Here is a 12,161-nt window from a genome sequence, read left to right on the forward strand (position 1 = left end):
CAAACTTTTATTTTGTATGCGATTAATCATGATTAATCGTTTGACAGCCCTACAGGGAACCCTCTCATTTTGTACACTACAATATTAGAGGTTACAATTAACAACATAGGTATTGTATTCAGCTGCTGTTTATTTTCAGATATAATAATTACACTCAAATAAAAACTGAAATATTTGAATTAGTATCACAAAAGGTAGTTTTCATAAGTACTTTTTGTCTTCATAGCAAATTTACACAAACATGTAATTAACAGTAAATAAGCTCTTCTCTAGTGTTTTTTATATATATAGCTAAGGAACTGTGAACACTGGAAAACATACCTGAGGTAAATGTGACATGATGTGACATATTGTTCACAAGACGTCTTTTCACAGTTGAAACACAAATAAAGTGATTACATGTGACATGATAAATTCCGGTAAGTTGTAGGCCTACTATATCTTTCAACATACCTTTGATGTTCATGCATGTTTTTTGAAATATAACTTGTATTGAAGAGGAAGAAAAGAATCGCAATCCACGAGTCTTCCTGAACTGAGGCATTACAGCGATCTGACACATTTAAGAGCGTCAAAACACCATTTATTGTTTGAATTTGAATTTGTTTGACTTTTATTCTTATCATGCATTAAAATTCAACACAAGTGATTTTCTTCACACATAGTATGTATGAGTTGCAGTCTGAACACGTTTTTCCGCACCCTTTTGATTGACAGGATATAATCAGCCCTGATCATCGGTAGTTTTTAAACAATCGCCAATAGCCGATAGTGATAATAATAGCTTTTATCTGCCGATACCGATTGTTGGCCGATACATTGGTGCATCTCTAGTACATATCTATATTTTTAAGTTTATATGGTTTGAATACTGGTGGTTTAAAGATTTGAGCGATAACACATTGATTTTGATAAAAAAATAAATAAAATAAAAAACTGACGTAAAATGGTACATTGTGTTCAGAACAATCCTCAGATTCATGATGAGTTATTGTTTTATTTACCTAATCAAAACCAATACATTATCACTCAGCTCCTGAAACCACCAGTACTCAGACCTTAACTTAACACTAACTTATTACAATTAACAATACTACTATGACCTGACAGAATGATATATACCTATGTGCCTTTTCTGTCATGACAACTCTAGATCTGTTACGCTGCTGCTGCTGCAAAGCAAGTACGACACTTGCTACTGCCAATAAATACACAACATGCTGCTGTGAGCAAGTATTACATGCTGCTGCTGTACAATATATGAATTACCCATAGCAGATCTATACAGGTGGAGCTGGGGAAGGTGGAGGGTTTCTGATAGCACGCTGCACTGCTATAGCAAATGCTGACAAAGATTTGAAGGTTGAACAGCACGCTCATTGGCTACTGATACAGCAGGAACCAATCAGCTGTGCCCTAGAGAATGATGTGATTGCAAGCAGATTGAGTTAAGGACCTATCAGCCTGTGCCAACTAGAGTTTTATGACTTGTATTCATTATTTATACATAATAAAAAGTCCAGAAGGCCAACAATGACAACAAAGAGTAGGACTAGTGTGGGGAGAAGCAAGCGTCATGGGTGAGGAAAAGACCTTCAAAGTGAGAAGAAATGGATGAACATTTACAGTATCAATCTCTCTAAATCCCCAGCTCAAGATATCTCACTTGACCTGCTCTCACAGACATCAATACATCCCTGACCTTTGACTTCTTCCATCTGATTTTAACAGAGAACCTTCTCTAATGTGAAGAGCTGTTTCCCTTTAGCTCTTCTGCTTTCAAACTTTAAGACGTCGACCACTGGAGCTTATGTTTATTCTATAGAGACAATATTTAATTTTCTTTCACTGAGATTTACGAAAGTATTGGAGCCTGCCTCTCAAAACCCCAAAAGGTTACTACTCTTCAGCTCCGAGCAAAGAAGTCCTCCACTTAGTCTCTTTCCCTATTTTTAAAGGTCACATTGCAACCAAATCATGCTGAAGTCTCTCCTTAGACTGGAATAGCAAATCACGATCGCAAGCTTGAAAAGACTGAGCTTGTCTTCCTCAATAGGCTAATAAAAATGACAGAAAAATTATTATTTAAAAATATCAAGTGTTCATATTTTAATTTAAAATTGGAAATTTTAGGAATTTGAGTTAAATGACTTGCATAAAAAAATATTTTTACGATATAAAAAAAGCAAAATCTCAAATTCATGTTGATTTTTAAATGCATCTTTTCACTTAGATTATTAGATTAAAATTGTTTATTGCAAATTATTTATTAAAAATACAAATTGCCTTTTTATTTTGAATCAAATTTTTATGTAGGCCAAAATGTATGATTCTGCAACTTCTATGATATAAATAAAGCAAAATTGTACTAAATGCTCAATTATCAAATTAATGTTGATTTTTAAATTTCAGTTTCACTTAGATTATTGTTAAATATTGTTTATTACAAATTATATATTAAGAAAAATACACATACATCTTTTCACAAGACTTTTTAATTTAATTTTTATGTAAATGTATGATTCTGCGCATTTCTATGACAAAGTAAAATTGTACAAATTAAAAAATTCTCAAATTCATGTTGATTTTTAAATTTAACTTTTCACTTACATTAGGTTAAAATTGTTTATTACAAATTATATATTAAGAAAAGTGTAAAATATCTTTTCACAAGATTTTTATTCATTTTGCATATGATGGAAATGCATGGTGCAAATCCAATTTATTGCTTACATGTGGCACAGATTCAATGTTCAAAGCAGTGTCACACAATATATCTTTAGAGAAATGTTCAAGTGAAGTGGGAATGTCTTGCACGTGTGACACTTTTTGTTGACCTGGACATCATGTTTCTCACATGCATAATCACAAATCCACTCAAAAAGAGCAATGTGTCTGTGTGCCTGCATGCACGTGTTTGTGCGTTCAGGAAAGAGCACAGAAAGGACAAAATGTTTCTAACACACACACACATGCACACACACACACGCACAGCCAGCTTGATAGCCCACTGTCATCTGACTATTAATAGAGAATGTGAGAATGTTTGTGACAGTTCATCCTTCACTATTCAGTTGTATAATGACTTTGAATTAATGAATTCTCCAGTTTTCTTTGAGAAAAGGAACAGTTTTAATTTATGAAAGTGTCTTTCACACAATGTTCGCACTCATACAGTACAAATATCATCAAAGGCTAGGTATGACATGGAAATGGAGTGTGATTGGCTCATAGCCACTGAACATCAGAGGATGGCCTGAATGAATACTAACCAGCCTGCAGATGGAGGACACCATTAATAGAAAAATACAAATACATGGGGAATGAGTTGCATCAGAAAAAAAAGCTGTTTACAGCAGCATGGGCCACAAAGGATTTATGTTTACTTACATTAAGGGTCGAGCAAAATGATATTCAACTCGTTATTGCTATCTGAAGCAGAAGTGGAAAATATTTTCTCTGGGGTTTTAATGGAACGTTCTATTGAGTTCTTTTTAGTCATGTATTTCTGTGGATCGGAAGACAGTTTTGTCAAATGTCACGGCAAAATAATAACCTATGTGCATGCACTCAAAGTCAGACATCACTGGCAATGACATTTATTATTACAGCACGTTCTGAAAGGCAGGTAGAAGGGAGAACATGTGCCACCAATTAACCAGCTAGATCAGGTCATTTTAGTGCAGAAGAACTGCTGAAGTAAAGATTCTTTTGACAAACTGACTTGTGTTTCTAAATGAGGCAAGGTGGGATCCATTTTCCCCATTTAACATCATTATAACAAAAAAACTACTTTCCCAGAAGCTCTTAGAACGTAAAGTTCATCTTATTATGCTGGTGATGCATGTCTGTTGGGACTACACTACATTCTTTTGAATTAGACTTGACATTTGTTTAATAGGATTTTTAATAATTTGGAGGTAAGGAGCATGAGGAGGAAGTTAAAGGGTTAGTTAACCTAAAACGAAAAGTCTGGCTTTAATCACTCATTCACATTGTTCCAAACTGGTATGATTTTCTTTCTTCTGAGGGATACAATGGAGATGTTTAGCAGAATGTCCAGGCTGCTCTTTTCCAGATATGAGTGGTGATATATACTGTCAAGCTCCAAAACCATCATGAAAGTAGTTCATAGATTTGTGCGCTCAATTCCAAATCAACTGAAGTCATAGGTTTGTGTGTGGAACGGACTGGAATTTAATTGGTTATTTGCTAAAAAAAAACCTTAAGGGGACCTATAATGCCCCTTTTTCAAGATGTAATATAAGTCTCTGGTGTCCCCAGAATGTGTCTGTAAAGTTTCAGCTCAAAATACCCCACAGATCATTTATTATAGCTTGTCAAATTTGCCCCTATTTGGGTGTGAGCAAAACACGCCATTTTTGTGTGTGTCCCTTTAAATGCAAATGAGCTGCTGCTCTTGGCCTGCTTTCCAGAAGAGGGCGGAGCTTTAACAGCTCAACAACAACAAAGCTGGAGAATCTCACGCAGCCAAAATGAGGATTGTCAGTAACGGTGTTCAGCCTTACATTGTTCAAACTGGAGTCGACACTGATGGAGAGACTCAGGAAGAAGTTACAACTTTTAGAATGAAACTGGAAGTTTCTGAATAGTTAGTGGATAAATTTATGTAGTTGCTGTGGAGTTGATAGACACTTTTCACATTTCCGGGTTTCTCAGAAGCAGAAGTGGTCATAGTTGGGTAAAATTCTAGACCGGTGAATGAGAGAATACATTCAGTATATTTTTTGCAGGATTTACGATATTGATGACCGTTAAAACGCATCATCACAGTCTGTGAAAAAGGTCTATTCAGCTCATCCACTAGCATGTGTCGTCATGTTAATCTTTTGTGCAAATCCAGCATTGAATTGATCCTCGTTTGTGAAGCAGTCCGGTGTAAAATGACGGTATGACAACAACACTCTACTACAACAACTCTTCCTCTTCTCTAAATCAGCACAACATGGCCTCACCCCCTTTGTTGTGTGTTCTCGGGGGCGGGTTTATGTAAATTTTAGGGTTAGTGATGTCACTAACCCGGGAAAAAGCTCGTTGTAGTCCATACCAGCTGTTTGTTGTAGAGAGCGATTTCTGTAAAAGAAAATATCTCCTTTGCATTGAGCTTTGAGCGTCGTAACTTTGCAGATGTTGTTTATGCTCAAACAGCAACATTACACACTAACTAAAGTTAAAAAAGTGAAATCATAATTAACCATCCCTTTAATTTTGCACATTTAAATGTGGTGCTAAAAGTCATATGACTTCAGATAAATAATATAGAATAAAAATGAAGTTCACATGTGCAAAAACATGTGGTCACATGTGGAAAGCATCCCAGTAAACATTGGTCCGATGGCAATGTTGTGTCCTTGGCCAAAAATAGTTGGATGGCATAAATCATTAAAAAATATGTAACACAGAACATTTCCTAAAGATTCATTCAGATACATTTGTACATGCCTAATCTCTGGGGTTGCATCTATAATTGTTACTTTGACTTTTTAGCTCCATGTAATTCAATATATAATACTTAATCAATCAATCAATCAATCAATCAATCAATCAATCAAGCAATCAAGCAATCAATTAATAAATAAGATAACATCTAAGACTTCTGTTCAAATTTTATTTTGGAACTATTTTTCAACCATGACAGGACGTGTCAGAAGGACATCTTTTCAGCTGTCATTAAATGTCCAAATGTTTGCTGGGATGTGAAACACGTACGTTGTGCATGGGAAATTCATGTAATTTTTCTGTAATTGGCTACATTTATGGTGCTTTTTTGTTCTTTGAATGGAAAAGAGCAGTTTCAGAAGCTATATTTATACCACCATGTTTTTTATGCACATTTTGAAGTATCACATCAGAAACGAGTGTTCGAAACGGCAAATTTCAGAAAAAATCCTTAAATTCGCAAAAACGTTTTTAAGCTCGCTTGAGGTGGGTTTTGACTTGTGCGAAAAAGAGTTAATGCGAATAATGGGAGATGCAAATACATTTGCAAATAAATTCTGCATTATTCTGCATTAACAAATACTGCAAACATTAAACCCACGTGACTAATCGGCTGTTTCCGCTGATGGTGTTTTATTTACTTTTGGTTACTACCAATCCCACCATCATCCACTCGAACAACTTGATGAAAACGCACCTAATTCACTTGTTTGTTTGTTTTTTTCTTTCTCTCTCTCTCTCTCTCTCTCTCTCTCTCTCTCTATTGTGAAAAGATTTGCTTCACATTTAAATGGAAACCCAGCTACTGAAAAAAAAAAAAAGTCATCCAGGTTTGGAATGACATGAAGGTGAGTGATTTTTTTTTTAAATAGCCTGACATGAATTAGTCAGAAAAATATAATTTTTATGGCCAAAAAGATTAATAAAATCTGATTGCTTGTAATGTAAATCAGTGAGATCTTTTTAACAGTATAACAGACTACTTACATAAAATGTATATACATTTCAGTTGTATTTCATTTCAATTTATATCACCCAATAATATGTCTTAGTAAGATGATATTTAAATGCTTAGTTTTATTATCAAAGCTCTGTAGTTTTTATTCTGGGGGGCAAATCTTTTATAATTTAATGCAATATATATAATATATATGTTCATCTTGAAATATTAATAACAATTATTAATATACAGGTGCTGGTCATATAATTAGAATATCGTGAAAAAGTTCATTTTTTATTGTAAATTATTTAAAAAAATGAAACTTTCATTTATACTAGATTCCTTACATGTAAAGTAAAACATTTCAAAAGTTTTTTTATTTTATTTTTTATTTTGATGATTAGAGCGTACAGCTCATGAAAGTCAAAAATCCAGAATCTCAAAATATTAGAATATTTCCTAAGATCAATCGAACTTTACTGTTTTGAAAATCCATTTTTTAAGTTCTTTAAAGTATGTTCATTTGTGCACTCAATACTTGGTCGGCAGCACATATTACAGCAAATGACTTGCTCCTAGCACAAATTACAGCATCAGTGAAGTGTGGCATGGAAGTGATCAGCCTGTGGCACTGCTGAGGCACTATTGAGCCTTCAGATCATCTGTATATTGTTGGATCGACTGTTTCTCATCTTTCTCTTGAAAATATCCCATAGATTTAGGGGTCAGGCATGTTGGCTGGCCAATAAAACACAGTAATATCATGGTCAGCAAACCACTTGGAAGTGGTTTTTGCACTGTGGGCAGGTGCTAAAGTCCTGCTGGAAAAGGAAATCAGCATCTCCATAAAGCTTGTCAGCAGATGGAAGCATAAAGTGCTCCAAAATCTCCTGGAAGATGGCTGCATTGACTTTGCACTTGATAAAACACAATGGACCAACACCAACAGACGTCACGGCCCCCCAAATCATTACTGACTTCAGAAACTTCCCACTAGACTTCAAGCAGCTTGGATTCTGTGCCTCTCCAGTCTTCCTTTAGACTCTGGGACCATGATTTCAACATGAAATGCAAAATTTACTTTTATCTGAAAAGAGGACTTTCGACCACTGTTCACTGTCCAGTTCTTTTTCTCCTTAGCCCAGGTAAGATGCTTCTGACATTTTTTCTGTTTCAGAAGTGGCTTGGTAGTCGTTTTCCTGAAGATGTCTGAGTGTGGTGACTCTTGATGCGCTGACTCCGGCTTCATTCGACTCATTGTGAAGCTCTCCCAAGTGTTTGAATCAGCTTTACTTGACAGTATTCTCAAGCTTGTGGTCATCCCTGTTGCTTGTGCACCTTTGCCTACCCAATTTCGTCCTTCTAGTCAACTTTGCATTTAATATGCTTTGATACATCACTCTGTAAACAGCCACCCCATTCAGTAATGACCATCTGTAACTTACTCTCTTTGTGGAGGGTGTCAATGATTGTCTCCTGGACCATTGCCAAGTCAGCAGTCTTCCCCATTAGTTTGGTTTCAAAGAACAAGAGATACCCAGAATTTATACAGTAGGGATGGTCATTTAATGAAACTCAAATGTAAATATTCTAATATTTTGAGATACTGAATTTTGGACTTTCATTAGCTGTACGCTCTAATCAGCAAATTTAAAAAAAAAAAAAAAAAATTTTTGAAATGTTTTACTTTACATGTAGGGAATCTAGTATAAATGAAAGCTTCATCTTTTAAAATAATTTACAATAAAAAAAATGAACTTTTTCATGATATTCTAATTATATGACCAGCACCTGTGTATATATATATATATATATATATATATATATATATATATATATATATATATGTGTGTGTGTGTGTGTGTGTGTGTGTGTGTGTTTATATAATCAAGTAAATTTAAGTTTCTTCAGTCCAATAAATGTCCATCTTGAAATTATAACAATTATTAATAACAATATAAAAGTTTTCCTTATGTTTACTTTATAGGAATCAGTAACCAAACTGCGTTTTTACAAAAAAGGCCTTTTAGCTAAAAAAAGTAAGTATGAACTATCAAACAGAGGGCAGAGGCCTGTAGTTGATTGTGTACAACTTGTTTTTCAGCAAAGTTTTAATTGTTGATAATTTAGAAGCCTTAGAAATATATGTATCAAATATGATACATTAGGCTTAATATGGTTAACTATTCATATTATGTCCCCCATATTTAGTGCTCTCAGCTTGTTCTCCTGAATGTCCCTTTCTATGTGCTTTGAGCCTTTGATGTTCTCCAAAATATCTATCTTTCATTTTACCCCTTCAGTTCCCATTTTACTCATTTACTCTCCCCTTAAATCTCCTTTAATGAGGCTCACACTCTTACAGGGTTGTTAGTCAGGAAACACTGCTAAACATACTGGTCACAGATTGCTAGTGTGCATATATTTGAATCTACATTTTTTTTTAAGATGAAAGCTTTGCAGAGACAATGGTCAGTCAAGCTCCCTTTTTAATATTAATGAATTCCTTATTGCTGCTTAAAAAGCTGGAATCAAAGTAAAAAGACCAAAGAGGAGAGAAGAAAAACATGACAACCCTTAAAATAAGCATCCCTTGTGATATGGCAGTAATCCGATCTACGGTTTCTATATATGCTTCCACCTACTGTAGTAAATAAGTGTGCATAAAGTGCATGCAAAAACACATCTTTCTCCCTCACAAACCGACCGAGTTTCAGAAAGGACATGTGATTCTTGCACAATCACTCTGCGGCTGACATGTCCTGAGACTGAGGTGAAGTGACATCCTCAAGGGCAAAAAAGGCTGCTAACTTATATCAAATCATTCCAGTTCATCTCATTATTTCATCAAAAGAGTCAAATATGTGATTCTGCTGCATCACATAAGTCTAGTCACGTCAGCAGAAGTTAATGAAGTTTGGAAAAAAGGCTGTCTCATTACAGGGTGACTGAAGAACACCAGCATTGCCTGGAGAAATGGAACACTTAGTGACATCACAATGACTTCAGGCCTTTTCGACCAATCCCGGTTCATCTTGTCAGTGCCATACACCAATCACGCAGCAGCATCCTTTGGGGGAGATGTAAATGAGCAGTATGACGTCACAGGACACAGGTTTAGACACAAGCTAAGGTTGAGGAAAGGACAGGGCACGCTGATGCCTGCCTCACCATGAAGAAAAAGGCATCTTGAGACAAAGACAAGACCGACATGCAAACACAAATGAGACACAACTGCACACAATTTCATAACTTCATAAGTGCCACCTGTTGTGCAGTGAATATGCATGTGCACACACAGTTAGACAGCTCTCTTGGATCCAGAAAAGCTTTGCTGCTATTTGGGTCAGAGGCCCTAATTGTGTCTAGCTGTGCTACTCACATTCAGGCTTTGTTCCCATTAGTGTATTAACTCTGATGTGCGTCTACAGCCAATAAACAACAAATCTGTTGCTAATACCTTAAAACAAAGGCCCTCACCCTTTTCTTTCACCACTTGCAAAACAGGCTTTCAATAAAGCTAGGCTGCCTATGCAGTAGAAAGGTGATTGTTTTTTTTGTTTTTTTTTAAATTGGTGCAACCTGACTAGAGAAAACAGATAATAATGGCAGTTGTCTTCCCTTTTGCCAAATAGGTAGGAAAACTTCAACACCCATAATGCACTGGGCATGTTGCCATCCAAGGCCACTCCCATCAGTCTGCTATGGATATGCTTGACCAGGCATTGCTTTAGTAGGAAATACTTCTTAGCAAACATTTTGTGATATTGGTGTTGTATTGTTCCCGGGTGCAATAATTCAAAAAGTAAACGTTTAGTGGGAGCAAGTTACTTTCGGATTCCATTGAAAGATCCAGCGTGTTAGATAAAGGCTGCAAAGAAACGTAAATACAGAGAGAACGCTGTGATGGAAAATCTGAAAAACCTCAACATTTCAAACTGGAAAGAAACACCGTCCCATACAGGTATAAGAAAGCTGTTGTCATAGTGTTCCATTTTCACCATAATGCTGTTTAAAAAGCAGACAAAGTACGATACAGTTTTCAGTGATAAACCTACCCTTACAATAACTGTCATGTTAATAACCCTCTGTCAATCCGACTGTCCGTAAATGGGGATACAATAATGCAGAAGTATAATCTGTAGTTTTTGCGAAAGCCCCGGAGCTGACAAAAGTCTTTTGTTGGGAAATACATGTGAATTTCTCTGTCCAGGTAACACAGAGAACGAGTAAATTGTTAATTTACATATACTACCAACATTGGTACAATACAAATCGATTTGAAAATTGGTGAATTTACACTTTAAGGGCATTTAAGTACAACTATGTGTTTGAACTAAAAAATAAATCAATGAATACATGTTTATATACTGTATATAGTATAATTGAAAAAGTATTAGAGTTTGTGTTAATATTTTGAATTAGAGTATAATTTATATTTTCAATTTAATTTTAATTTTAGTTACATTTTTAAAAAAATGTGTCTATATAATATTTAATATTTTTTATTCATTAGTTTTAGTTATTTTAGTACTTCAGCTTAAACTAAATGAAAATGAGAAATGTTGCCTTGGAAACTAGCTGAAATAAAATAAGTTTATGGTTTTTTTTTTTTGCTGTTGTTTTTTTTTTACATTTTATTTCAGATAAAGTTTATTTATTTCAAGTAACAGAACTATTTTTTTTTATGGTATATATATATATATATATATATATATATATATATGGTTTTATTTAACAATAATAACCCTAATCTACTTATACGAAAATTTGTATTCATAAAATATATATTTTGATACATCTGTAAATTTATATTGTTTTAAGCATATATTTTACTGGAAAACAAGAGATGTATTAATTGATAAAAAAATCTCTGCAACAATTATAGGTTTCTTATTGACCCTGTTTGGACCATAATTGCACCACAATGCACTTGACTAGAGGTTCAAATAAAGCTTGCATCACCCATCACAGAAAGACTCAGTGTCCCATAGTGGTTTGTTATAAAACAGAATGCAGGCAATGAGGTCAACGCTGCATACTGCATACAGACTGAGAATGATTTTGCTGCCTTTGTGTAGAAATACACTGCAGACCATATCTAACTGCAAAACATACAGATATGTGATCTTTACCTCTAACACACACACACACACACACATGCACAGCTGCCTCTCTTCTCCTGCCTATCTGTTGCCACAGCAACGCAGCACTCTCCTTCACATCGCACAGACAGCACATGAGCTCTTACAGACCTTTGACAGACATAGTTATAATTGCTTATTCACACCAACACATCTCACAACATGCAAAGACGTCCAGTGGATCAAGCTGGCACTCTCACCTCACAGTTCTGCCCAGTAAACCCCTGGCTGCAGATGCATGTATAAGCCCAGAAGTCCAACTGCATCTGTATGCTCTGACTCTCCTCCATCTCTCCCACCCGACCACAGACGCCCCCATTCAGACAGGGTCTGCCCTCGCAGGGGTCCGGCGGCACGCTGGGGGCCTCAGTTGGGCTGGGGCTTGATGTCAGAGGGGTCCCGAGTCCACTCCTCACCCCAAGGATGAGGAGGAGAGGAAGTATGAAGCGCTGCATGAGAGCGGTACTGATGCTGCTGTGTCACAAATGTGTCACCTTTTTTCTTCTCTGCATACGCTGGTGTAGAGAGCAGATCGATGGATTACAGCCGTTGGTTTGCGGCTGTGTGAGAGACTAGAGGGTCTGAGTGTGTTTGAGGATGGGAGAGAGAGAAGCAGA

At 35.7% G+C, this 12,161-nt stretch overlaps 1 protein-coding gene across 1 annotated transcript in view; it reads right to left on the minus strand.

Moving 5' to 3' along the window:
* dner (delta/notch-like EGF repeat containing) overlaps window positions 1-12,161 on the minus strand; it is a 48,602-nt gene extending 36,441 nt beyond the window's left edge. Inside the window, exon 1 of the mRNA XM_048168280.1 lies at window positions 11,745-12,161. Within this exon, the coding sequence (XP_048024237.1) occupies window positions 11,745-11,999 (255 nt within the window). The 5' untranslated portion in view covers window positions 12,000-12,161. The remainder of the gene's footprint in view (window positions 1-11,744) is intronic.

This window comes from Megalobrama amblycephala, linkage group LG19 (assembly GCF_018812025.1).
Source record: "Megalobrama amblycephala isolate DHTTF-2021 linkage group LG19, ASM1881202v1, whole genome shotgun sequence".
NCBI classification, from domain to species: domain Eukaryota; kingdom Metazoa; phylum Chordata; class Actinopteri; order Cypriniformes; family Xenocyprididae; genus Megalobrama; species Megalobrama amblycephala.